This window comes from Bos javanicus, chromosome 26, assembly GCF_032452875.1.
Source record: "Bos javanicus breed banteng chromosome 26, ARS-OSU_banteng_1.0, whole genome shotgun sequence".
NCBI lineage: Eukaryota > Metazoa > Chordata > Mammalia > Artiodactyla > Bovidae > Bos > Bos javanicus.
Window position 1 is genome coordinate 14,314,956 of NC_083893.1, and position 27,307 is coordinate 14,342,262.

At 41.7% G+C, this 27,307-nt stretch overlaps 1 protein-coding gene across 3 annotated transcripts in view; it reads left to right on the forward strand.

The window, feature by feature from the left end:
- The first annotated feature begins 1,746 nt into the window (after positions 1 to 1,746).
- The window catches only part of EXOC6 (exocyst complex component 6), a 190,025-nt gene continuing 164,464 nt past the window's right edge, over positions 1,747 to 27,307 (forward strand). Inside the window, exon 1 of one of the 3 annotated variants that reach the window (XM_061402816.1) lies at positions 1,747 to 2,013. In XM_061402816.1, coding sequence (XP_061258800.1) covers positions 1,898 to 2,013 — 116 coding nt within the window. In that variant the 5' untranslated portion in view covers positions 1,747 to 1,897. Of the gene's footprint in view, positions 2,014 to 15,146; positions 15,316 to 27,307 lie in introns of those variants that run through there. The other 2 variants (XM_061402815.1, XM_061402817.1) reach the window with 2 other exon arrangements.

The window sequence follows — 27,307 nt, forward strand, 5'->3', positions numbered from 1 at the left end:
ATCCTGCATTGAACCTGGACTGGCGATTCGTTTCATATATGATATTATACATGTTTCAATGCCATTCTCCCCATATAAATGATTTTAATACAGACAGAAAGTTACTGTTTTGTGTCAGGTCTTGAAGGAGGCCATGATTACTTCCTCTTGGAGGAAATGGTGTATGGCATATTCCTGGTGCATTTCTTCCACTCTGCCAAGGAGGAAAACTAGGGTTTAAGAGTTGAGCCTGTTGGTGGGATTGATGTGAAGAATGCTGCACTGGTTTGCTATTGCTTCATATAATCCATCACTTAGTGGCTGCAAAGAACCATCATTCGTTGTTCTTCCTGTGTCTGTGGGGATGTGGGGCACGGCTGATCTGGCCCAGGCTGGGGTGAGCAGCTCTGTATCAGATGCTGCAGCTGGATGGGAAAATGTGCTTCTCTCTGCAGTTGTGTGGATCCATGGGGATGGCTCTGCTTCATGTACCTCTCCTCCTCCTTGGACCAGCAAGCCAGCCAGGACATGTTTTTCTCAGGCAATGGCAGAGGTGTAAGAGGGCAAAGAGAAACATGTTTGCAAAGCCTAGGCTTAGAGCTCAAGTACTGCTACTTCGGCTCATATATCATCGGCCAGCAGGAGTTGCGGGCTAGGCCCTAAGTCTTGGAGCATTAAGGGACACTTGGTGAGGCACTGGTAAGGGTATGGATGTAGGGAGAAGTGAAAAACTGATGCAATTGATAACATGTGCTTTGTGATTACATGAACAGTACATTCTGAGGAGAAAGAATTTCAATTTCTTTTCACATCGGATAAAAACTTAAAAAAAATAGACTCATATGGAAGAATGTCACGACTCATCCCTTTATTTATTTTGGCTGCATGGCATGTGGAATGCGGAATCTTGGTTTCCTGACCAGGGAGTGAACCCATGCCGCCTGCAGTGGAAGCATGGACTCAACCACTGAACCACTAGAGAAGTCCTGTTCATTCTTTTAAATATGCAGTCTGTGGTACTGGACAAGAAATCATGAGGTTAAACTCAGAACTGAAGATGATCTGGCACAGAGTGTAATGGGAAATTTGTATCTATTTACTTTTTTAGGCCTACCTGGGGCTATCTGTTGTCCACATTTTCCCTTGATATTCTAGGCCTCTACTTCTTGCATGCATTCTTCCTCTCAGCAGCAACCAGCCCTCTTCAACCTCCTGGCATCTTCATGCTTTTGCCCTTCCCATCAAAAGGATGTAGCAAACTCACTCACAGTCAGGCCTAAGGAACTGATAGGGATAAAATACAATCACTTCCAGGAGCATTTGTATTAGAACAGGAGACAAAAAAAAAAAAAGGAATGGATCCATCATGGCTGAACTTCACCCAGCAGTGAAGAGTGTGGAGAAATGAAAGAGATGGGGTACCAAAGTGCTTGCCCAGTGACCTCAAAATCATACCCGAGAGGACTGTTTTTTCTTGTTGTTATTTTTTTGAGTTCGTGGGAACAAGGGTAGAGTTGCAGGAATAACTGAGAGTATAACTTTAATCACATACGTAGCATAAACAACATTAAAATATGTGCCCCAACAAGTCAATTGTCTTTCATAACTTTTTATAGTGTAATTGTTCTAATTCCTATCAAAGTTTGCGGTTACTGTATTTGAGAAACAAGTAAATAAATACAGCAGGCATCAGGCAGGAACTTTCTGAACTGTGTCAAGGTTAATAATAAGTAAAATGTTATAAGTAGAGACAAGACAGCAACAGCTGTGCAACATTCTTGGAAGCAAGGATTTCGATAGCATGAAGTCAGACAGTGAGCTCAGTTTTTGCTGCTACTCTGGCTGGACAGAGAGACCCTGTCGTAATTATAATACAACTACATTTCTCTTATAAAGTACTGTCTTACATTAAAAAAATATGATGTCTGCAGCTGGAAAATCAGGAGCAATGTTGGAAGAAGACCCAGATCAAACCTATGAGAATGTGCTGGCTGAGATTCAGTCTTTTGAGCTGCCCATTGAAGCTACTTTAAGGTAGGGCTCCTTTATATTTTGCTATTTCTTCTTTGGTGGTGATAAAGTAGTCTTATTCATGTCTTTTTATACTTTTCTCTTTAACAATAAAAAATAATTTTTGAGAAATGATTGCAATTCTATATACACCTAATCTCGAAGTTTTATTGTTAGAGAAATGACGGTGAATAAATTATCCACATTGTTTGTATTATATTTGTTTCATGATTCATCACCACAAGGTTAAAAAATAGAAATGACTTTCAAGTGATCAAAAAGGGCTGCATGCCAACTCCAAATAGATATCCCATCTTATTTACATCAGGTTTCACTTGTTATCTCTAAAATACTGCTTAGTGAAAAATACAGAGAACAATTAGTCGTATCATTGAAACTCATTTATATTTGAGTGGATGTGGATGTGAGTTGTAGGAAAAAACACAGAATGCTTATTTGTGTTGTTGCTGCTCTTGGGTATATGGGGCGCTCTCGGATATGTATTTTTTATTTCTTACAGAAGATTAAAAAATAGTTTCTTTGGTAAGATGAGGATTAATTTGCATAGTTCAAGGACAGAATTAAAATGAAAGACACATATCTCTGTGTTAAATGTGCAGTTTAAAAATTTTCATTCTTTTTGACTGTCTGCTTGTATCTGACACTTAACAGTATGGGAACAGGATGGCAATCTCTGACTGTGATAGTGACAGTCAATAAATATTTGTTGACTAATATTTGTAGATTAAGTGAAAGGATTTTTTTTGGTGTTGTCTTTTTAGTCTCAGAAAGATCCAGGAGCAGATATGTTTAAATCTGAATTTAAATTTGATTTTGCATTAAATGTATCCTGAATCTTTCCAAAGGGCCTAGGGTAGGGTTGGGGGTATTGGAAGCTATTGGTATTTATTGGTTGATTCTTGATCAATATGTAGGTACAGTAGAAAAATAATTACAACTCCATTTATAACTGTTACTTATACCTTCATTTTATCTGAGCATCATGGACATCCATGAATAAGGGCAGGTGTTTTTTATCCTATTCAACAGGTAGAAAAAAACCAAAGCTTTTCGCTAATGGGAAACTTGGTAATTTTTCCAAGTGGAACATACTTTATACTGTACCAGCACCTTCTAAAACCTGTGCATCTGCCTGGTGGCTAGGTCAGAAGTCAAAGGGAAACACGAGAGGGGAATAAAGGGAGCCTGAAAAAGTGAAAGTGTTAGCTGTGACTGACTCTATGTGACCCTGTGGACTGTAGCCCACCAGGCTCCTCTGTCCATGAAATTCTCCAGGCAAGAATACTGGAGTAAGTAGCCTTTCCCTTCTCCAGGGGATCTTTCAGATCCAGGGTTTGAAGCCGGGTCTCTTGCATTGCAGGTGGACTCCTTACCATCTGAGGCACCAGGGAAGCCTGGACATGTGTTGATTACTGTGGCCTCTGCTGCCATTGTTGCTTCAGAGCCCTTAGTCTTCAACCCCTGATCCTCTCTACATCTCCCCTGGTCTCTCAGCCCTGGCCAATATCTACAGGCTTCATCCATCCTTGAAACTACCAGCTAGTCTTGCTGTGGTACTGGACCTGACTTCCTGTTTTGGTTCCTGGATGTGTCCTACCTTCTGTTCTGAGGGTAAATGTCCTGGGTCTTGTACTAGGTCTCCTAAAGGAAAGAGTCAGTTTAGATCTGCAGTCACAGCACTCTCCCATCATCACAGGAGCAGACACTGCAAACATATTTTGTCCAGGTGCTGCCTGTCACCACCCGTGGACCTAGATTGCCCACTGTTAGCTTCACAAAGAGCTCTGACTACGGGACCTCATGGACTGTGGCCCATCAGGCTTCTCTATCCATGGGATTCTCCAGGCAAGAATACTGGAGTGGGTTGCCTTTTCTTCTGCAGGAGAGCTTTCCAACCCAGGGATCGAACCCATATCTCTTGCACTGCAGGTGGATTTTTACCATCTGAGCTGCCTTGTGTACTGGGTCTGAGTTGTGGCCTGCGGAATCATCAATCTCCGTTGTGGCATGCAGGATCTGTAGTTGCAGCATGTGCGATCTAGTCCCTGACCAGAGGTCGAACTCGGGCCCCCTGCATTGGGAACATAGAGTCTTAGCCACAGGACCACCAGGGAAGTCCCCCAACAAACCTTTAATTGAGACAATATTCACCAAAATTCCTTTTCCTAAACAATTGCTGTAATCATTGATGAGATGAAGACTTCTTGGGCTGGCATTTGCCTTTCAGCACTTCCCTATGTATGTTATTGATATTCCAATGTCAACTATTCTGGTCCACTCCTCTTACGGAACATGTCAGCTCATGTGGCCAAATATGAGGGTTGGGAAATAAAGACAGGACTTCCATTTTGGCCAAACTGGAGTGTTTACTGTTTGATAATATGCCCTGAGATTTTCTTCCTTCTGGTTCTCATGGTTCCATTTCTTTATTAAATTGCACTCTTACTTCTGTCTGCCAAAATCCAGCCCATCCTGCAAGGCATACCTCAAATATTCTTTCTTCTGTGAAGTCTCTCTGATTCATCAACCACAGGTGAGTGCTTCATCCTTTGAAGCCCCAAAGAATTCAGGGCATTTATTCTGACTCATTTGGGTATATGTAGGCTCACATGTATTTTGTGCTATAACCATTTTCAGGCTAAAGATTCCTGAGGGCACTATATATTTATATCTTAGTATCCTCTGCAGAAGCTTCTACCATACTTGACACACAGTAGCTAGATAAATATTTGTTGAACTAATTTGTATGAGCTTCTGAGCTAATGATAGTCTTAACAAGACAAAGGAAAAAAGGTAGTCCAGAGAGAAAGTCATCATTTCAGAGAATAAGAAAAGGCAGAAGTATTTGAATAGATTTGAATCGTTATAAGTTCTAAAGGCAGAGAGGGTGGAAAAAGAGTTTGGCTGGAGGGAGACTGACCAGGAGGGCTACTCTGACCTACTCACAGGACCTACTCTGAGGCTTTGTGGAGCGACAGTGAAGGGAAGGTTAGGATATTGAGAAGATGGGGCTGGGAATGCAGGGGAGAAACCTCATACGTGGAAACTGAGGGAGAGAAAATACCCAAGAGCTCTCCTAGTTGTTCTTCCGTGTCACAAAAGAAAGGCATTTTCCCACAGACATTTTCTGTTTTAAAATCCCAAACTGTTAGTTAGCTTCATCTCCCTGCCCACCTTGTTTCTGAGGCCAGTGTTCAGATCAGGGTTAGATCAGGGGTTTGTTTCTCTAACAGGGTGAGCCCAGAGAGCTCAGGGATTCAAAACGCGTAGAAGAGTTCTACTAGCGTCATTTAAAAATGGCTCCACAGCCCTTCCTGTCACTCTCAGCCTCACCATCATCTGAGAGAATGGGTCTCCTCCACTGAGGAGTCGTGAGCGAGTTGCTGAGGTTGGGACTCAAGTCATCCAGCATTGTCAGTGGCCATCGTCTCTTCCACCTGCCCAGGCTCCCTTCCCCTACCTCCTGATTTCATACAAGGCTGCTCCAAGAGCAGGCTTCTCCAGGTGGCCCATCCTGTCTCCTGCCTGACCTCCCCACTGGGCTCTTGGGTCAGCTCCTTTCTGTTTTGGTGGAAAAGTGGAAAAGGATCAGATGATCCTGAGATCCTGTGTTTGTTTTCATCTATGTGTGAAATGAGACCACTGCCTGAAGTATTAAATTTAAAGGAGAGATGGTTTTAGGGGGAGCTGAGACATTATATTTTTCCATGGTTTATTTGTATTGCCAATGAAATACCCAATAAAGACATATCAGGTAGCTCTAATAATTGAATTGGTGGAGAAGCGGTATTTGATGTTAGACATGCAGACAGTGATTGAATTTCAAAGAAAAGAGAGAAATGGAAAGAAAGATCTACAGCTAGTGCCTGGGTTGCCCTAGCTTGGCTTTGCTTTGGGCATTCAAAATCTCCTGGCCGACAGATTCTCGGTAGGCTGAAACTCATGAGCAGGTGGGGTCTGAAATTAGTTTTGCTGTCCTAATCCTTTTTGCCCTGGGCATCACTGTTTTTTATCATGTTACCGCCATATGGTAATTTCCACTAGATTTTCTCATTTGGTTTTATGATTTTTACTCCAGTTCCTCCATTTGGCCTAGACATGCCCAGCTCCTTGCCAGCTGCTCCCTCTAGGGGGCGTGTGTGTCCCTGGTAGGCTTAATGGCTGTCTGGAGCCATGCTTTAAGAATCTACAAGACTAGTACTTTTTTGGGCCTTATCCAGTATTACCAGCTGCCTTGCACAAGCACAGTTAATAGTTTTCAACTAGTATATCAATTCCAGTGCATTGGTAGTGGTTATATGAACCCTCATGTTGAGGGTGGTTCTGGTAAAATAGTGCTGGTGGCTACGGTCTTAGGACAGCACAGTAGCAGGACCCTAACATATTTATGCTAGAACTTCCAGCTGCCAAGCCTCCCTCATTAGACCTGCCCCCACCATGGATATCCTCTCATAGCCTGGGCTCATGATGCCTCATGGGGTCCTGCATGTCTGTTGTTAGCCTCCTAGAACAGGTCCTAAAATTGTAACATGTCTGAACCGATTTGAGTTCAGAAATTTTTTGCAAGAGCTGAGACAGAGATAAAGAGATTGAAGAGAAGTGCAATGTTAGTGGGAGGTAGAAAAAGAGGAGGTATCCAAAGAAAGCCCTGCTGAGGGCTGGGAAAAATAGGAGGAAAAGGGAATTGTACATGATGACGTACCAGAAGAAATTTTTGCAATTGTTTTATGATAACATAATTGTTTTACACTTGTACTCACAGACTCTCTTTGGCTCTTTTCCAAAAGCTGAGCGTGGAGTTTTACCAGTTTAAGAGCAAACAGGATATTGTAGTTTCTTTGACTTTAATGTTTTTAAGAATGAAGATAACATGCTTTTAGGAAAGGAAATATTAAAGCAACAACAACAACAAAACACCAACAACCTAAACACAATAAAATCTTAGGATGACATACTAAAAAATATAACTGGTTATATTCAGCTGTAGAATTCTAGGATGCTCTTGCTGTTTTTATCTTCAGAAATGTAAGATTTCATAGAAATCTTATTTCATTAAATATATTGATTAAGATCAAAGGTATAACATTTATTAGTTGTTTGATTTTGGCCTTAGTTTCTAAAACTACAAAATGGGGATTATAATAAAACCTGTATCAAATGATTAATGTGTATGAAGTGCTTAACACAAGACCAGCCTAGCACATTGTAAATGCTTGATAAATGTTAGCAATTATTATTATTATATTTAATTTACACTGGGATATACATTTCAGCATAATGTAATATATAACTTAGAGTGTTGAAGTAAATTAGCATTCATGACATTTTGAAATTCTGGGCAGGTGGGAAATACTGAATAATGTAAATTTTATTTTGGTTGCAAATATTTAAGGGAGAGAGGTATCCCTTTTTCAAAATCCTATTTACTAAGGCTTATATTTGATACTACTATAATATCATGACCTCATCTAATGTCTTATGGGAGTCGGGTAGTGTGCTGAATGTTGTGGATATAAAATAGAATCCAAAGAAGGGCCTAATTATGACTGAGGCCTGCTATGTCTACAGCACCCCAGGAAAGCTTGGGGTTCCTGATGACAGTGGGCTATGTAGTTGCCAAATTTTCACTGAATACTTAAATGATTCTGTTAGCTGCTTGATCTTCAGGGAAACACTAGAGAGAAGTTAAAATTTTTTTTTGTATTTTGAGAACAAAGTATTCCAAGCAGGGAGATAGTTTCATTTATTTACAGTTAAGTGAATTTATTTACAGTTAAATGAACTCTGGAACCAGTTCAAATTTTGCCTCTATATTTATAGATAGAACTATTAGAAGGCTTATACAAGTTAGGCATTCAGTATATTTAATGTAGCAGCTCATACATGAGCCATACAATGCTCAGTCCTTCATTCAGTAAATAAATATCTATGGAGCATCTCCGATGTGGCAGACAGTGGTCAAGGATGGTCAGTAGTATTGTTGATACAGCAAATTCCCTGCCCTATCAGGAAATTCCCTGCTCCCAGGGAGCTGACATTTTAGTGAAGAGAGCTAAAAATAAATTAAAAACCAGTAATAAATTCTATGAAGAATAACAAATCAGGGTGAAGGATAGGGAGATCCAGGGATGCTATTTTACAAAAGTGGCCAGGGAGTAAATATCAGCTGTTATTATCATTTCATTACATTAGTTACATTTCTAAATCTTTTTTGCTGAGAGGAGAAAAAAAATTGGACAAGTGAGAGGAGAAGCAGAAAGGGCAACAGGCAATGAAGGAAAGCTAAATGAGGAAAGAGTGAGGAATGGAGATGTTGCACTGAACAGGATGAGGAATAATAATTAAAAAAACACACAACAATGAGGAGGAAAGAGAGGAGAAAATAGTTCATATTATAAGCCAGTGTTGGGGTTGTTGAGGAGAGATAAAAGAGAGAGAGAGTAGAATTCAGAGGAAATACTATTACTCTTTAATTGCTCAGTGGACTTTAAAATGTTTAGCTTTGTAATGAAATGAGCAAGTTAATGGTGCTTTCTGGACATCATTCTGAGGGCAGGACTAGTAACATAATTTACAGGACCAATGTGAAATGAAGATGGAGTCCCCCTTGTCCAGAGGATGGTGATGGCAGAGTATTAACCCAAGAGCAACTTCTTCAGCCCCACACGGATGAGCCAGCTCTGTCTGAAAGCTTAGCACAGATCCTGGCACACAGCAAGCTTTGAAGAAAAGCAACTGTTGAATGAAGAGAACCTGGGGCTAATTACTTTTGAACTTCTTTGAGGACCAGCCCATATTTCATAAAAACTGATTTTATTTGGCTTCAATTTCAGATTTCCTTCTATTGTTCTCCCCTGTGGGATATGGAAGAGATTCCTGGACACAGTTTTGCAGCAGGAAGGAATCCTCCCAGACCTGGCAGGGCTTTGTTCACATTCTCTTGCACTTACAGACTGTGGCCACTTGGGGTCACTGTACCAAGGTAGACGCTGGAGGAACGCAGCTGTCAAGGCATTCCCCAAAGAGTGGCTAAAATGGAAGGCTTAATTGATTAGAGCCAATGAAGACTACCCTGTGTTCTGCATTTTGATAAAGTTCAGCAGTTATGTAGCAAAGGCTCTTAAACTCTTTAAGAAACATCTCAATGATAATAGCAAATTCTCAAGAGGTTAAAGATCAGGAAGTCTGATATGGGGTTCCTAGGAATGAGGAAGGGACTCTCTGTGAAGATATACCCTACCTCAGGAGACATGCTTTTACAACAATATAACATGAGAAGTAGTATTTGCATGTGGATTATTCATTTAACAAATAGTAACTGGGCTGGTGGTGAACAATACAGACATTGTCCCTGTGCCTGGAAATGAAGACAGACTCAACGATTTGTTTGCCACCATGCTGTGTGTCTCAGAAGATGAGCATCGTCTCCAAGGACGACAAAGAGGCACTTGACTTAGAAGCAAGATCCGGAGGGCTCACTAAAGTGGATCCAGAGCCAAGAGTCTAACCTAAAGACAAGGTCCTGGCTCCCTCTCCACAATAAGAACAACTTTCAGACAGTTTCCACCAATCAAGCATTCAGAGAAAAAATGAAGTTCAGGTTCAGAGAGCTCTGAAACAAAATTAGCCTATTTTGTTAATGATTAGGGGAAAAGGAACATTATTGTGTCTGTTTTTTATTTTTATTTTACCAAAGAGGAAGCTAAATTCTGGGCTTTTTGGTTGAATAACAAATGTCAGATAATCCTCACCTCCAATGCTTCATGTTGGATGAGCTCTGGACTAAACATTATACATATATTATCTTCTTTAATATAATAGATGGTGAAAGAAAGAAAGTGAGGTCACTCAGTCGTGTTCGACTCTCTGCGACCCCTTGGACTGTAGCCTACCAGGCTCCTCTGTCCATGGGATTTTCCAGGCAATAGTACCGGAGTGGATTACCTAATAGATGGTAAAGGATATATTATATTATGCAATGGTAAAGAATCTGCCTTCCAATGCAGGAGATGCAGGAAATGTGGGTTTGTCTCTAGGTTGCAAAGCTTCCCTGGAGGAGGAAATGGCAACCTACTCCAATATTCTTGCCTGGAGAATCCCATGGACAGGGAAGCCTGGCGGGCTATAGTCCATGGGGTCACAAGGAATTGGATGCAGCTGAGCGACTAAGCACACACGAGCACATCTTCCTTAATCCCCACACTGCTTGGTAAGCCAGGGACTTTTATTGCTCCCAATTCACACTTGAAGAAACTGAAGCAAAGACAAGTTAAGTCCTTTTACAGAGGGTCCCACATTTAGTAAGATATGAATTGGAATTTGAACCCATTTAAATGCCAGACCAGGGCAGCAACATTCTATAGCCTCCTTCTGAGGGAGGGGCTTTCCCGAGGTTGGTTATTAGTCTGTAGACAAGTGGCTCAAAGTATAAATTCTTAGTGACTAAGATTTTATTTACAGATTAAACCCTTACTTTGCTGATTAGTTTCCTACTGGACACAGAGTACGTCTCCTGCCCTGTCAGTCTTCCTGGTATCTTTTCCCTTCCAGGAGTCCTGAAGAGAAATTTTGGGTGGATTTCTGGAAATCAATGTCCACTGCTCCCCAAATAACTCACCAAACATGTGCAATCTTCCAATGTGCCCTACTACCCCAGCCTCCTCAGACCAGACTGACAGTCATTTATTCCTTGGGTAAAACAATATCAGAACAGTCTTCTTATCTGACTTTTTTATTAACAGGAAAAGCAAGAACAGCTTATTAGCTCCATCTTCTCCAACTCACTAGCTATGTGGCCTTGGACAAGTGAGTTAATCTCTCTAAGTCTCAGTTTCTCCAAATTAAATTGGAAATAGCAAGAGTACCCCAAAGGCTGAAATTAGATTTTAGTAAAATTAGTACTACCTTATTTACCAATAAAATTATGAATTAGTAAGGGTTAAATTAGATAATATAAAAGGCTTAGAAAATAGTGCTCAGTAAATAGCTATTAAGATTATTTTGGTTTATAGCTGAAATTCTTTATTTCGGAGACTTTTAGAAATGTAGCCTTTACTTTTTAAAATATTTATTTATTTGGCTGCGTCAGGTCTTAGTTGTGGTGTGTAGGCTCTCTGTGGTATCACCCAGGGTCTTTCGTTGCATGGACTCTCCAGTTGTGACATCAGGGCTCAGTAGTTGCCACATGCAGACTTGGTTGCTCTGTGGCACATGGAATCTTAGTTCCCTGACCAGGAATCAAACTCACACCCCCTGCGCTGGAAGGCAGATTCTTATCCATTGACTGGACCACCAGAGAAGTCCCTAGATATGTAGCACTTTAGGCCTTTTTTCACATTAATGTGCATGTTATATCTATGTCCATAATTAAAATTTACATAGTGAGCTATTTAGGACATTAAACTTTAAATTCTTACCCCAAAACTTCAAGTACTAACAGATCTACCAGAAGTCATAGAGGGAACCAGCTAGAGCTGTTTTATAAGATGTGGTAAATGGACTTCCTTCCATCTTAACTTGAATTAAGGGGAAGAGACTGCTACTTAATGCTGAGGTAATCCCTATGGGCAGGTGTTGAAACAGGTCAGGAGTGAGGAGTATGTAAGTAGGGTTGGTTTCCCAGGGCAAGGGCATTTAGAGCTGGGTTTGGATAGATTGCATCAGGGTTGGAGAAGAGAAGAGGGGAAAGGTCTGGATAATGAACACTGTAAAGAAATGCCCCATTAGAAGCTGATTGCCAAATAAGAAGCTGGCTTCTGTCATATGTCCTACTCTCCTCACCTTGCTTTACTCTTTAGAGCAATGAATTCTGGTCCTGCTCATCATCTGAGCTAAGATAGCTTGCCTTTTCCTGCAGAGAGAACTGGCTCTCTGTTCTCTTTGTAGGACACCATAAAATTTGTCCTCAGATCTTATGTTTGGTTTCAGGTTCAGTTTTCAAAAGGTTTATTTTTCCCTCTCAAGAGCTGAACCTGCATCTCAGATGTGCTAACACTGGATGATGGTGCCTCAGCAATTGAGGACTCAGTCTACCAAGAAAAAAATTTGTTTCTTTTGTCTTACTACTCAATAAAAAGCAATTGGGGGAAGGGCCAAAATGCTGGGGTCTGGATACAGGGATTTGACTTGACCCAAGAGTAAAATTTTAAATAACCAGAGGAATGGGTGAAGTTTATGTATATATATAAACTATATACCCTCTAACAAAAGCCCGTAAGTATAGTTTCTTGCAGTGAAACTCTGATGGTGAACCTCAGGGAATTTGAGGTAACCTTTTCTGTTTGTGTTGCACATTTCTATCAAGGCAACTGAATATACCACATTACAAGATGTGATATTTAATGTCAACTGTATAAAGATCAAGTTTGAAGAAATTAACTTTTTACAATTTAATATTGTTCTAATTTCTAATTGTTACCAATAATGGATTAATTAAACTCTGGCCTTAGGCTCAGATCTGTTTGGAACCCCTTTCTAAGTCATCCTGAACTCTTTTCAGTGGCTTCAGAACTTCAGCATTGTCTGGTTTTAAGACCCCTCCAGCTTTCTCTCAGCCACGTGCAGAACTCTAGGCGGAACTATAAGAAATTGGAAAGCTAAAACAAAAGGGGGGCATCTCTGAACTTAAGGACCTTAACATGATATGAAAGTGCTGGTGGACTTGGGAAATTTTTTTTTTCTGTATGTTTTCACAGCTTGAGGAAGTGAGATTTCCCAGGGAAGATATGGGTTCTCTTGTACTATCAAGACAGTGGAAATAGGGACTTCCCTGGCTGTCCAGTGGTTAAGAGACTCTGCCGGGGGTGTCAGTTAGATCTCTGATTAGGGAACTAAGATCCTATATGCCGCCCAGTATGGTTAAAAAAAAAAAAAGACAGTGGAAACAGGCTTGTGATAGGGTTTCTTGGTAGAATAAACATATGGATGTAGCAGAGCTTTTTTGGTCTTTCAAGTTAGCCTGCACTGAAGTCAGCCATGTATTTCTGTTTTGTGTCAACAGTACAAAAACAAACAAAATTCAAATTATAAGAAAGAACCAATCAAAACAAGTGCTCACTATTAAAACAGTTGTTGGTAGAGTGGATAAATGGGCTAACTTCAACCTCGAGTTAGTGAGAAGGTTTTATGGATTAATTAAACTAAGCAACAGCAACAAGAAGGAATAGTTCTTGTTGCTGTTGCTTAGTAGCTAAGTTGTATCTGGCTCTTTTGTGACCCCCATGGACTATAGCCCACCAGACTCCTCTGTCCATGGAATTCTCTAGGCAAGAACAACTGGAGTGGGTAGCCATTTCTGTTTCCAGGGGATCTTCCTGACCCAGGGATCGAACCTGCATCTCCTGTATTGACAGGTGGATTCTTTACCCCTGAGCCACCTGATTCCTTAGGGAAATCTTTATGAAGGAGATTAAATTTGAGTTGAAATTTCCAAGGAGGACAGAAATTTCAGATTAATAGGAAGAAGCACATTTTTATATGTTAGTAAAGTTTATTGGGACCTTACTATGGTCCCAATAGGCAGAATAATGGTTCCCCCTAAATTTCCACAATCTAATCCTTGGAATCTGTAAATATATTACCTTACATGACAAAAGGGATATTGCATGTATGACTAATGTTAAGACCTTGAGATAGAAGATTCTCCAGAATTATAGTTGTGTCGAACCTAATGCCATGGGTCCTTAAAAGCAGAAAATCTTTTCTGGCCTAGGTCAGAGTCAGAGGGAAATATGACTATAGGAAAATGGTCAGAGAGATGCAAAATTTCTGACTTGAAGGACTGAGGAAGGGGGCCATGAGCCAAAGAATGTGGGCGGCCTCTGGAAGCTGAAATACATAAGCAAATAAATTCTCCCCTAGTGCCTCTGGAAAGAATACTGTTGTGCTGACACCTTATTTTTAGCCCAGTGAGACCGGTATTGGACTTCTAGCCTACAGAACCATAATAAATTTGAATTGTTTTAAGCTAAGTTCGTGATAATTTGTTACAGCAGTCATAGAAAGCTAACACAACATGGGACAGCAAAATGAGGTCATGACATGAGGAAAATGACTACCATGGTCATTTTCAGATGGGGAAACTTAACTATAAAGGGACTAGGTTCTGACAATGTCACCCAGCTGTAGAGTGAACGACTAGGGGATTAAATTGAGCACACCCGTCTTCGGAAGTCATGCTTTTAACTGTTCGGCAGGATTTTTGTAGGAGGAGGATGGAAGTAGTAAAAGCTTCTAGAAAAAGTTCTCTGGAGTGAGTTACACAGCTGTATAATAAAGAGCTTGGTTGACTCAAAGGGACATGCTGAGCTCTGGATTAACGGAGACCAGAATAGTTGTCCCTCAGGGCTAGGATATGTACTCTCTTTCTGGTTAATCTTCCTCAGTCGCTGATTTGATCATGACAAACTGGTTTACTCAGCAGTCCCATAAACAAGACTCTTCCAAGCACCTGCTTGTCCTTCCCATCTCTCTGAAGCCCACTTCTCTCAAGGGCTTCCCCACTTCATCCCAGCCACAGCAACTTGGGGGCACTTGGGTTCAAGGACTTTGGCATGAAATCACACACTGCACTGGGTCTTTCTTGTATCTTTGCCATAAAATGTCTTCGTTTTACGTCATTTACTTTTTCTGGCGCTTATAATTTATTTCCAAGTAGACTGGCCTCTGTGAACTTTACGCGGGCAGGAACAGGAATCCACTCAGAGCGGTCGTCCTTGTTCGCCAGCTGGGTTCTTCTGGGTTCATTCCTAAAACAAATCTTACTCCCACATACCATTTTGCTTTTCTTGATTTTTCCTTTCTCTGACCCTCCACCACCCATGCCTCCTCGGTAAACATTCCCGTAGCCTTTATTGTCGACCTGCCTCATTACGAAATAATCCCAAGTGCTAGCACAGGGTCTGAACACAGAATACAGGGATCTATGCTTTTAAGCAGGGCCAATTACTAGACAGCAACTAGGGGGCCAGTACCGGGCGAGAGTTGGAGGTGGCCCGTTTCCACTCCGCACAGCGGCCGGCAGCACCTGGGCCTCCCCCAGGTGCGGGGACAGTGACCCGGTCGCGCGCCCGTGCGCGGCCTTCCACGCGCCCCAGCGCCGCCCGCCCCGCCCCTTTCCCCGCCTCCTCGCGCTCGCGCCACAGGTTGCTCGCCCCCGCGGTCTGCGCGGCGCCGCGCCTCGCCGGCTCCTCAGCTTCCAGCCAAGATGGCGGATATCGGCGAAGGTCCGGGCACCGTCCCAGAGCACGAGCGGATCTTGCAGGAGATCCAGAGCACAGACACCGCCTGCGTGGGGCCCACCCTCCGGTAAAGCTCTCATCCTCTCGGGATCTCTGGCTGCCCTCTTCGGCCGCTCGTCAGGAGGCGGGCGAGTTTTCCGCCGTCGGCCGCGCGCGAAGCGGCCCGACAGGTGGTGCGCGAGGAGGCGGGCGGCCCGGCGGGGACCGAGGCGCAGCGGGCCAGGACCTGAGCCCGGACCCGGGCGGGGCGGCACGGGCGAGTGCACCTGTCCGCGCGGCCCGCCTCAGCCGCGGGAGCTGTCACTGCGCAGCTGGAGGGTGTGGCTGCCACGGTGCCTGTGACCCCGGGAGTCGAGGCACCGCCCCGTTTTCGACGCCCCGCCCCGCCCTGCCCCGGCCGGGGCCTGGGGTCTCGAGAACGCGCTTGGGGCTTCCCGGCTCGCGCGACGCTCCGGGGCTGAGGGCGGCTCCGCCTCGGGCGTGCCCGGGACGAAGGTGAAGTGCCGGCAGACGGCAGGACAGAGGTGCCGACTCGCGCGCAGGTGGAAACGCTGGCGCGCTGGGCTGCTGAGGGCGTGGGAGAATTGAAATTGAGCGGGAGTCGCCGGCACCATTCTCTATACTCCCGCGCCGCCAGAGTGGGCGAGGAGGGAGCGTGGGCGGGAGGGGAGGAGCTGGCGCTCAGGAACGCGCTGATGTGACTGATCGTGACCGTGCGCTCGCCCGGCAAGCCTCTCTGGAGTCTGGGAAGCTTTTATTTATTTGCGAATGTTTAATTTTGCATGCATTTCCCCGTTTATTTTAAAAAGAATCTCCACCGTTTAAAAATAGTACAAGAACAATGACTATTCCAGACTATCTATTGCCCTAGTAAACCCAGGCACTCTAGTGATCCATTAGAGTGTTAGCCACTTTCTTCAAGAATGACTGCTCTTTAAATATAAGGCTTCATTTTTCGGTGTGATGATAATGAAATTATTATTCACTTAGGGAACTTGGGACTCACTGTGCTTTTGTCATTATGTGGACCTGTGGTTGTAGTGCAAAGTAAATCGACCTTGGCCTGAGACTACAGAGAACTGGATTCTTGGTTTACACTAGTCTTAGCACTGATGAAGTGTGCGGTCGTGGGCAAATCATTTAACTTCTCTGGACCTCGATTTTTTTATTTGTAGACAGGGGAGGGGTACGTGTTTAGATACCCAGAAAGCCCGGGAATTTAGAGACCTTGCCTATTTGTTCACTCCTGTATGCCTAAGCATGTAGTAGGTACATGATACATTTTTGTCACATGAAGGTCCCTCTATGATATAAATATGATTAGTGCATTTCCTTAATTTTTCAGTATAACACTTTTTATAAAAACTGCATTTGCTAATGAAAGTTGAACTCATACATTTAAAGGAAGCTTTGTTTTCCTCACTGAATGGTGAAACTGAAGGAGTATAGTGTGTGGTATAGTTATTACAACAGTCCATTTTTGAAAATAGTATTGATTAGGAAAGAGGTGCTTCTTCTTGAGAAAATGTACTAGGCGGGATCATTGAAAGCAGGTGAAATTAATTTAGAAGAAAAATTTTAACTACAGCTGACTTGAACAATATGGATTTGAACTGTGTGAATTCACTTATACCTGTAATTTTTTTAAATTTTATTTTATTTTTAAACTTTACATAATTGTATTAGTTTTGCCAAATATCAAAATGAATCCGCCACAGGTATACATGTGTTCCCTATCCTGAACCCTCCTCCCTCCTCCCTCCCCATACCATCCCTCTGGGTCGTCCCGGTGCACTAGCCGCAAGCATCCAGTATCGTGCATCGAACCTGGACTCGCATCTCGTTTCTTACATATACAGTGGTAAAGAATCTGCCTGCCAATGCAGGAGACGCAAGAGACTCGGTTGAGGAAGATCCTGGGTCTAAATGATCCCCGAGAAGGAAATGACAGCACACTCCAGTGTTCTTGCTTGGGAAATCCCGTGGACAGAGGAGCCTGGTGGGCTACAGTCTATGGGGTCACAAAAGAGTCAGACACGACTTAGTGACTAAACAGCAACAACTGTGGGAACTTCTGTACTCTCACCGCTGGGGGAGGAGTTGGGGGCCCGGTTGACCCCTGGTGTGGGGAACTAAGATCCGGAAAGCCTCGTGGCTTGGCCAAATAGAAAAAAATACATACTTAACGTATTTTTGTGATGCTACAGCATCCGCAGTTGGTTGCGTCTGGAAATGCCGAACCTGGGGTATAGAAGAACCCATTGTATGGACCATAAGTTATATGTGGATTTTTCACTTCATGAAAGGTCCTCGGCCCGATCCCCTCATTGTTTCAGGGTCAACTGTACACTGAGATTTTTGTAACACAAATAGAATATATGTATTGGTGGTGGTATCATTCTGTTTCGCTGGTGACATTTGTATCACCTACTCACTTTGTTGAAACCCACACTCTTTTCTTTAGTGAACTGCACTGACTCATACTTACTCTATATATACTCTTGTCATCTCTCATTTGCAAGCAGGCCCTGCACACACCCGTGGAAGGCACTGCTAGCAGTCCTTTCTCTTGAACAGAGTTTAAGCCAATGCTTTTTTATTCCTGAGGTTTCACTGAGTGAAATGCTAACACTAAAATTAAAAAAAAAAACTTATTATGGGAAAATTTAAATGTTTCAAGAAGGTAAAAAAAAAAAAGAAAAATGTAGGGAATTCCATGGTGGTCTGGTGCTTAGGACTGTGTGCTTTCACTGCTGGGCCAGGGTCAGTCCCTGGTCAGGGAACTTAGACCCTGCAAGCCTCTAAGTGCAGCCAAAAATAAAAATAAAAGTAAAAAATAAAGATTAAAAAGACTGACCATACGACGTGTTGGTGAAGTTGTGAAACAACTCGCATTCTGTGTATACTGCAGTGGGAATATCATAGATGCTGTTTTTCAGGTTGAGGTTATTCCCTTCTAGTTTGTCAAGTGTTTTTACTATGAAGGAGTGTTGAATTTTTCTGATGCTTTTTCTGCACCCAGTGAGATGATCATGTGGATTTTGTTCCTTATCGTATCACAGTGGTGTTTTATATTAATTGATTTTCAGATATAAATCAACCTTGCATTTTTGGAATTAATCCCACTTGGTCATAGTGTATAATCATTTTTTATATGTTCAGTTCAGTCGCTCAGTCGTGTCCGACTCTTTGTGACCCCATGAATCACAGCACGCCAGGCCTCCCTGTCCATCACCAACTCCCGGAGTTTACTCAAACTCATATCCATTGAGTCGGTGATGCCATCCAGCCATCTCATCCTCTGTCATCCCCTTCTGCCCCCAATACCTCCCAGGATCAGGGTCTTTTCCAATGAGTCAACTCTTTGCATGAGGTGGCCAAAGTATTGTAGTTTCAGCTTTAGCATCAGTCCTTCCAATGAACACCCAGGACTGATTTCCTTTAGAATGGACTGGTTGGATCTCCTTGCAGTCCAAGGGACTCTCAAGAGTCTTCTCAGATTCCATTTGTTAGTATCTTGTTTAGGATTTTTGCATGTATATTCATAAGAGCTATTTGTCTTTTATTTTCTGGTGACGTCTTTGGTTTTGGTATGAGAGTAATACCTTATTATTGGTTAGTGTTCCTCAATTGAGATGAATGTATTTTTATTTCTCTATTTACGTGGTGTACCATATTTATGTATATATGTGCGTAATGTTGAATCACTCTTACATTCCTGTAATAAATCCCATATGGTCATGGAGTATAATCTTTTTAACATGTTGGATTCAGCTTGCTAATATTTTATTGAGTGTTTTTACATCTGTATTCACAGGGGATATTGGTACCTAGTTTTCTTTTTTTGTGATGTCTTTAGCTGGCTTTGATAGAGTAAAGCTGGCCTGATAGAATGAGTGAGGAGTGTCCCTATTCTCCCACTTTTTGGAAGACTTTGTGTAGGAATAGTGTTAATTTTTCTTTAAATAGATGGTAGAATTTGTCACTAAAACCATCTAGCTTTTCTTTCTTGGAAGGTTTCTGATTATTGATCAGTCTCTTGTTATAACAAGTCTGTTTTGATTTTCTATTCTTACTGCATCAGTTTTGGTAGTTTGTGTCATTTTAGAAATTTGTACATTTTGTCTAGGTTATCAGGTTGTTAGTATAAAATGGTTCATGTGTGTGTGTGCTCAGTCTGAGTCTTTTGTGACCCCATGGACTGTAGCCCACCAGTCTCCTCTGTCCATGGGATTTCCCAGGCAAGAATACTGAAGTGGGTTGCCATTTCCTTCTCCAGGAGATCTTCCTGACTCAGGGGTCAAATCCACATTTCTTGCTTGTCAGGCAGATTCTTTAACACTGAGCCACCTAGGAATCACAGAATTGTTCATAGCATCCCCTTATAACCTTTTTTATTTCTGTAAGACTGGTGGTACTGACTTTTCTTTTACTCTTTTCTATTAATTTTTTTTTGGCTGTGAGAGACTTAGTTGTGGCATATGGAATCTAGTTCCCTGACTAGGGACTGAACCTGGGCCTCTTGCATTGGGAATCAGAGTCTTAACCACTGGACCATCAGGAAAGTCCCTCTTTTAGTCTTGATTTTAGTAATTTGTGTCTCTCTTTTTCTTAGTCAGTCCAGCTAAAAGTTTGTCAATTTTATAAACTTTAACACGATCTCATAAGTTTTGGTATTGTGTGTTTTCGTTTTTATTCATTTCAAAGTATTTTTTAAATTTCCTTTGTGATTTGTTCTTTGAGTCATTGGTTATTTATGTATATATGTATTTAAGTATGTTGTTAAATTTCAACATATTTGTGAATTTCTCAAATGCCTTTCTGTTACTAATGCGTAATTTCATTGTATTTGGTCAGAGATCATATTTTGTATGATTTCAATCCTTTTAAATTCTCTGAGGCTTGTTTTACGGCCTAACGTGGTCTGTCCTGGAGAATGTTACATGTTCACTTCAGAAGAATGTGTATACTGATGTTATTGGGTGGAAGATGCTATAGATGTCTCTTAGGTCTCATTAGGTTATAGTTGTTCAGGTCTTCTACTTTCCTTTTGATCGTCTACTTGTTGTTCTGCCCATTATTGGGCAATGGGTAGTTTTTGCTTCATGTATTTTGGGCTCTGTTTTTAGGTGCATGTGTTTGCTCAGTGTGTCTGACTCTTTTGTGCTCCTTTGGACTGTAGCCCACCAGGCTCCTCTGTCCATGGGGATTTTCACACAAGAATATTGGAGTAGGTTGCCATTTCCTTCCTCAGGGGAACTTCCCTACCCAGGGATCATACCTGCATCTCCTGAGTCTCCTGCATTGCAGGTAGATTCTTTACTGCTGAGGCATTGGGGAAGCCCATAAATGTGTATTTGTTGTTGTTCAGTCGCCCATTTGTGTCTGATGCTTCGAGGACTGCAGCATGCCAGGCTTCCCTGTCCTTCACCATCTCCCTGAGCTTGCTCAAACTCGTATCCATTGAGTCAGTGATACCATCCAACCATCTCATCCTCTGTTGCCCCCTTCTCCTCCTGCCTTCAGTCTTTCCCAGCACCAGGGTCTTTTCTAAGGAGTCAGTTCTTTGCATCAGGTGGCCAAGTATTGGATCTTCAGCTTTAGCATCAGTCCTTCTAATGAATATTCAGAGTTTGTTTCCTTCAGGATTGGCTGGTTTGATCTCCTTGCAGTCCAGGGGACTCACAAGGGTGTTCTTCAACACCACAGTTCAAAGGTATCAGTTCTTCAGTGCTCAGTCTTCTTTATGGTCCAACTGTCACATCCATACATGACTACTGGAAAAACCATAGCCTTGACTAGACAGACCTTTGTTGACAAAGTAATGTCTCTGCTTTTTAATATGCTGTCTAGGTTTGTCATAACTTTTCTTTCAAGGAGAAAGTGTCTTAATTTCGTGGCTGCAGTCACCATTCAGAGTGATTTTGGAGCCCAAGAAAATAAAGTGTGTCACTGTTTCCATTATTTCCCCATCTATTTGCCATGTAGTGATGGGACTGGATGCCATGATCTTAGTTTTTTTAATGTTTAGTTTTAAGCCAACTTTTTCACTCTCCTCTTTCATCAAGAGGCTCTTTAGCTCCTCTTTGCTTTCTGCCATGGGTTGGTATCATCTGCATATCTGAGGTTATTGATATTTCTCCTGGCAATCTTGATTCAGCTTGTGCTTTATCCAGCCCGGCATTTCACATGATGTATTCTGCATATAAGTTAAATAAGCAGGGTGACAATATACACTCTTGATGTACTCCTTTCCTAGCTTGGAACCAGTTCATCGTTCCAAGTCTGTTCCATGTCTGTTCCATGTCTAATTGTTACTTCTTGATCTGCATACAGGTTACTCAGGAGGCAGGTCAGGTGGTCTGGTATTCCCATCTATTTAAGAATTTTATACAGTTTGTTGTGATTCACACAGTCAAAGGATTTAGCATAGTCAATGAAGTAGATGTTTTTCTGGAATTCCCTTGCTTTTTCTATAATCCAGCGGATGTTGGCAATTTGATCTCTGGTTCCTCAGCCTTTTCTAAATCCATAGTGAACATCTGGAAGTTCTTTGTTCACATACTGTTAAAGCCTAGCTTGGAGAATTTTGAGCATTACCTTACTAGCGTGTGAGATGAGTGCAATTGTGTGGTAGTTTGAGCATTCTTTGGCATTGCCTTTCTTTGGGATTGGAATGAAAACAGACCTTTTCCAGTCCTGTGGCCACTGCTGAGTTTTTCAAATTTGCTGGCATATTGAGTGCATCACTTTCACAGCATCATCTTTTAGGATTTGAAATAGCTCAACTGGAATTCCATCACCTCCACTAGCTTTGTTCATAGTGATACTTGTTATATATTTTTGATTGATTGACTGTTTTATGTTATAAAATGTTCCTCTTTTATCTCTACACTTATTTTATTTTTTTAATTGCTTTTTAAAGTCTGTATTGAATTTGTTACAGTGTTTCTTCTGTTTTTTTTATGTTTTGTTTTTTTTGGCCCTGAGGCATGTGGGATTTTAGCTACCAGACCAGGGATTGAACCCTCACCCCCTGCATTGGAAGGTGAAGTCTTAACCAGTGGACAAACAGGAAAGTCTTCTAGACTTGTTTTTAAGTTTGTTTTGTCTGATATTAGTAAATCTACTCTAGCTTTCTTTTGGTTGCTCTTTGTATGGTATGTCTCTTTTTATCTTTTTACTTTCAACCTATTTTTGTCCTTGAATCCAAAGTATATCTCCTGTAGATAGCATATTGTTGGAGCATGTTGTTTATCCAGTTTCATAACCTGACTTTTTAAGAATATAACTGTATTTATTTTATTATTTTTGACTGCTGGATCTTCGTTGCCCCACAGGCTTTTCTCTAGTTGTGGCAAGTGAGGGCTCCTCTCTAGTTGTAAGTGTGCAGCCGCTCACTGTGGTGGCTTCTCTTGTTGCAGAGCACAGGCTCTAGGGCGTGTGTGGGCTCAGCAGTTGCAGTTCTGGGCTCTAGAGCACAGGCTCCGTGGTTGTGGCACATGGGCATAGTTGCTCCACAGCACGTAGGATCTTCCTGGGTTAGGGATTGAACCCATGTCTCCTGCATTGGCAGGTGGATTCTTTATCACTGAATTACCAAGGAAGCCCATAATCTCTAACTTTTGTCTGTACTATTTCATCTATTCATGTTGAATGTTAATATTTATATAGTTGGATTTGTATCTGTCATTTTACTTTTTGTTTACTGTATGTCTTGGTTTTTTTTTTTTTTGCTCCTCTGTTCCTTTTTTTCTATTTTTTGTTAAGTGAATATTTTATAGTGTAATATTTTAGTTACTTTAATGATTTTTTCCAGTATTTAAAAAATTGATTTCTTAGTGGTTGCTCTCAGAATCAGTTTCAGATTAATTCTAAATTAATTACAGTGAGATTCAGAAATATTCTATATAGAAGGCCTTCTTCAATGAACAATGAGTAAAAATAGAGGAAAACAATAGAAGAGGAAAGACCAGAGATCCTTTCAGGAAAATTGGAAATACCAAGGGAACATTTCATGTAAAGATGGGCACAATATAGGACAGAAACGGTTGAGACCTAGTAGAAACAGAAGAGATCAAGAAGAGATGGAAAGAATACACAGAGGAACTGTACAAAAAAGATCTTAATGAACCAGATAACTGTGATGGTATGGTCAGTCACCCAGAGCCAGACATTCTGAAGTGTGGAGTCACGTGGGCCTTAGGAAGCATTACTGTCAATAAAACTAGTGGATGCAATGGAATTTCAGTGGAGCTATTCAAAACTCTAAAAGATGATGCTGTCAAAGTGTTGCACTCAATATGTCAGCAAATCTGGAAGACCCAGCAGTGGCCACAGGACTGGAAAAAGTCAATTCTCATCCCAGTTCCCAATAAAGCATTACTTAAGGATGTTCAAACCATCAGACAGTTGCACTTGTCTCCCATGCTAGTAAAGTCATGCTTAAAATCTTGCATGCTAGGCTTCAGCACTATATGAACCGAGAACCTTGAGATGGCCCATCTGGGTTTAGAAAAGGCAGAGGAACCAGAGATCAAATTGCCAACACTTTCTGGATCACAGAAAGCAATGGAATTCCAGAAAAACATCTACCTCTGTTTCAGTTATGCTAAAACCTTTGACCGTGTGGATCATAACAAACTGTGGAAAGCTCTTAAAGAGATGGGTATATAGACCATCTTACCTGCCTCCTGAGAAACCTGTATGTGGGTCAGGAAGCAACAGTTAGAACCCTGTATGGAACAACTGATTGGTTCAGGACTGAGAAAGGAGTATGATAGGGCTATCTGTTGTCACCCTGTTTGTTTAACTTATACACTGAACACATCATGAGAAATGCCAGACTGGGTGAGTTATAAGCTGGAATCAAGATATGCGGGAGAAGCATCAACAACCTCAGATATGTGGATGATACCACTCTGTTGACAGAAAGTGGAGAGGATCTAAAGAACCTCTTGATGAGAATGAAGGAGGAGAGTGAAAAAGGCAACTTAAAACCAAATATTAAAAAACTAAGATCATGGCAGCTGGCCCCATTACTTCATGGCAAATGGAAGGGGAAAAGGTGGAAGCAGTGACAGATTTCCTCTTCTGGGGGTCTAAAATCACTGCAGATGGTGACTACAGCCATGAAATCAGAAGATGATTGCTTCTTGGCAGGAAGGCCGTGACACACCTAGACAGTGTGTTGAAAAGCAGAGACATCACTCTGCTGACAAAGGTCCATATAGTCAAGGCTATGGTCTTCTTAGTAGACATGTACAGGTGTGAGAGCTGGATTGTAAAGATGGTACAGCACCAAAGAATTTATGCCTTTGAACTATGGTGCTGAGAGTGCCTTGACAGCAGGAAGATCAAACCAGTCAGTCAGTCTTAAAAAAAATCAACCCTGAATACTCATTGGAAGGACTGATACTGAAGCTGAAGCTCCAGTATTTTGGTCACCTGATGCGGACAGCTGACTCATTGGAAAAGTCCCTGATGCTGGGAAAGACTGAGGGAAGAAGAAGAGGGCGTCAGAGGAAAAGATGTGACTGGATGGCCTCATTGATGTAATGGACATGAACTTGGGCAAACTCCAGGCGATGGTGAGGGACAGGGAAGCCTGGCCTGCTGCGTCCATGGAGTCACAAAGAGTCGGGCACAACTGGGTGACTGAACAGTAACAACATAGCTCTAGTCCCTCTTTTGTGCTATTATTATTATATCTTACATCTATAAATGTTACAAATCCAACAATACATTGTTATAATTCTTACTACATATAGTTTTTTATTTTCCAAAGATGCTGAGGGAAGGAGAGCAAGTATATTTATAGAGTTTGTTATGTTAGCCTTATTTACCATTTATAAATCTCTTCATTTGATGCTGAGTTTTTGGAATCAAGATATGCGGGAGAAGCATATTCCAGTACAGCTTTTTCTTATTCCAGTACAGCTTTGCTCCCACATTTGTGCTGTTATTTTCAAATATATTTCTGTAGTTGAAATATATATTGTTGTCAGTACAGTTATGTACATGTTGTCTTCTGCACTTGCTTTTTAAATCAGTAAAGGAAGAAAGATGCATTTATACTGTCTTAAAAAAAAATCTTGTATTTGACTGTGGCAGGTCTTACTTGCCCTGACATGTGAAATCTTCAATTGTGGCATGTAGGATCTAGTTTCCTGACTAGGGATAGAACCTGGGCCCCCTCCACTGTGAAAAGTGGAGTCTTAGCCACTGGACCACCGGGGAAGTCACTATAGTGTCTTTATAGTTCCATAGTTATCCTTACCGGTGTTTGTGTGTGTGTGTTCACATTGCCATCTGGGCATGCTCTTTGGAGGACTTCCATTCATATTTCTTTTAGGACTGGTCTGCTGTTAATAATTCTCTAAGCTTTTGTTTATCTGCAAGTGTCCTTATTTTACCGTCATTTATCTAGAGAGAGCTTTGTTACAAGACTCTTGGTTGGCAGTTTTTTCTTTTAGCACTTTGAATGTATTGCCTTTTGGCCTGCGTTTTTGCTGATAATAAGTCAGCTGTTAATCTCAGTGGGATCCCCTTGTGTGTGGTTTCCCCCCATCCCACCCCCTTGTTGCTTTCAAGATTTTCCTTTTGTCTTTCATTATTTTACTGTGTTGTGTCTGGGAATGGATTTCTTTGTGTTTATTCTTCTTGTAGTTTATTGATTATCTTGGATGTTTAAATTAATGTTTTTCATCAAATTAGGGAAATTTTAACCATTGTTTTTTTAAATATTCTTTCTTCTTTCTCTACTTTGGTACTCCCATCACGTGTATGTTGGTGTGCTTAGTGGTGTTCACATTTTCCTGAAGCTCTGTACATTTCCTTCATGCTTTTTTCTCTCTTGCTTGGATTACATTTTTCTGTTGCTCTGTGTTTAAGTAGTCTGTCCTCTGTCAATTTATATCTGCTGCTGAGATCCTTTGATGAGTTTTCGTTTCTGTTGTTGACTTTTCAACTGCAGAATTCCAACTTCGTTGTTTTTATAATTTCTCTCTCTGTGTCACAAATATTTTATTAGACACTGCCATCATACCTTCTTTCACTGCTTTGAGCATGGTGTTCGTTAGTTCTGTGAACATAGTACTTTGAAGTCTTTGTTAACTCCTCCAGCTAGGCCCTCTCACAGGGCCTGTTTCTTTTCCTGTGTGTAGGTCAGAGTCTCCTATTTCTTTGCCTATCTCATAATTTGTTGTTGTGGTTGAAAACTGGAAAATTCAGACAGTATAGACAGTATATTGTATTAACTCTGGATACTTAAACCCACTACCACCCTACCACCCTCTGGGGCTTATTTTTGTGCTTGTTAATTAATGGCTTGGCTGTACTGTTTTAATAAAGTGTATTTATTTTCCTCACAATGTGAAGTCTCTGCTGTGGCTCCTCAGAGGGCACAGTCTTGGCACATAGTCACTCTGGAATGACAGTGTTTTTAGCAAAATTCTCTTTGTCTCTTTTCCCTGATCTCTCTGTTAAGTTGTCTGCCTATCTTGGTATCACACTCAGATATTAGACTCCAGTAATTGCTGACTGGTTGCTTTATTGTTTTCAACAATATCCAGGGGCATAAGTTGTTTCACAATCTGATTTAGTTAAATTTGGTGCCTTTTCCAGTGGTAGATTTTTCCCCCCTTTATGCAAGTGATTTGTTGAGGCAGTATGTTTGGGTGAAACTTGCAGGAGTGAGGAAAGTAGGATAGGGAAGAGATCAGTAAATCTGTGGGTTCAGCTTACGTGTAGCCTCAGCCTGATTCCAGGAGAAGCTCTGGAGTTAGAATGATATCACAAAGTTGTTGCACTCTGAGGCACTGAAGCTGAACTTTTACTCCCACCTCCAGCAATCTTTCATTGGCTACAGGCTGCCCCAAGAGTGTGTGTGCTGGCAGCGGGGACATACCTTCCCAGGCGTTATTGGGCAGAGTGCCTCCCGCTTGCAGGAGAAGTGCCTCCCTCTTCTCCAGAGAAGAGGGTAGCTATGAGCCCTTAGCTGCTGGGAGGTGAATAGCACCACCAGGGATCTACTATACACTCCAGCAGCTAGAACACAT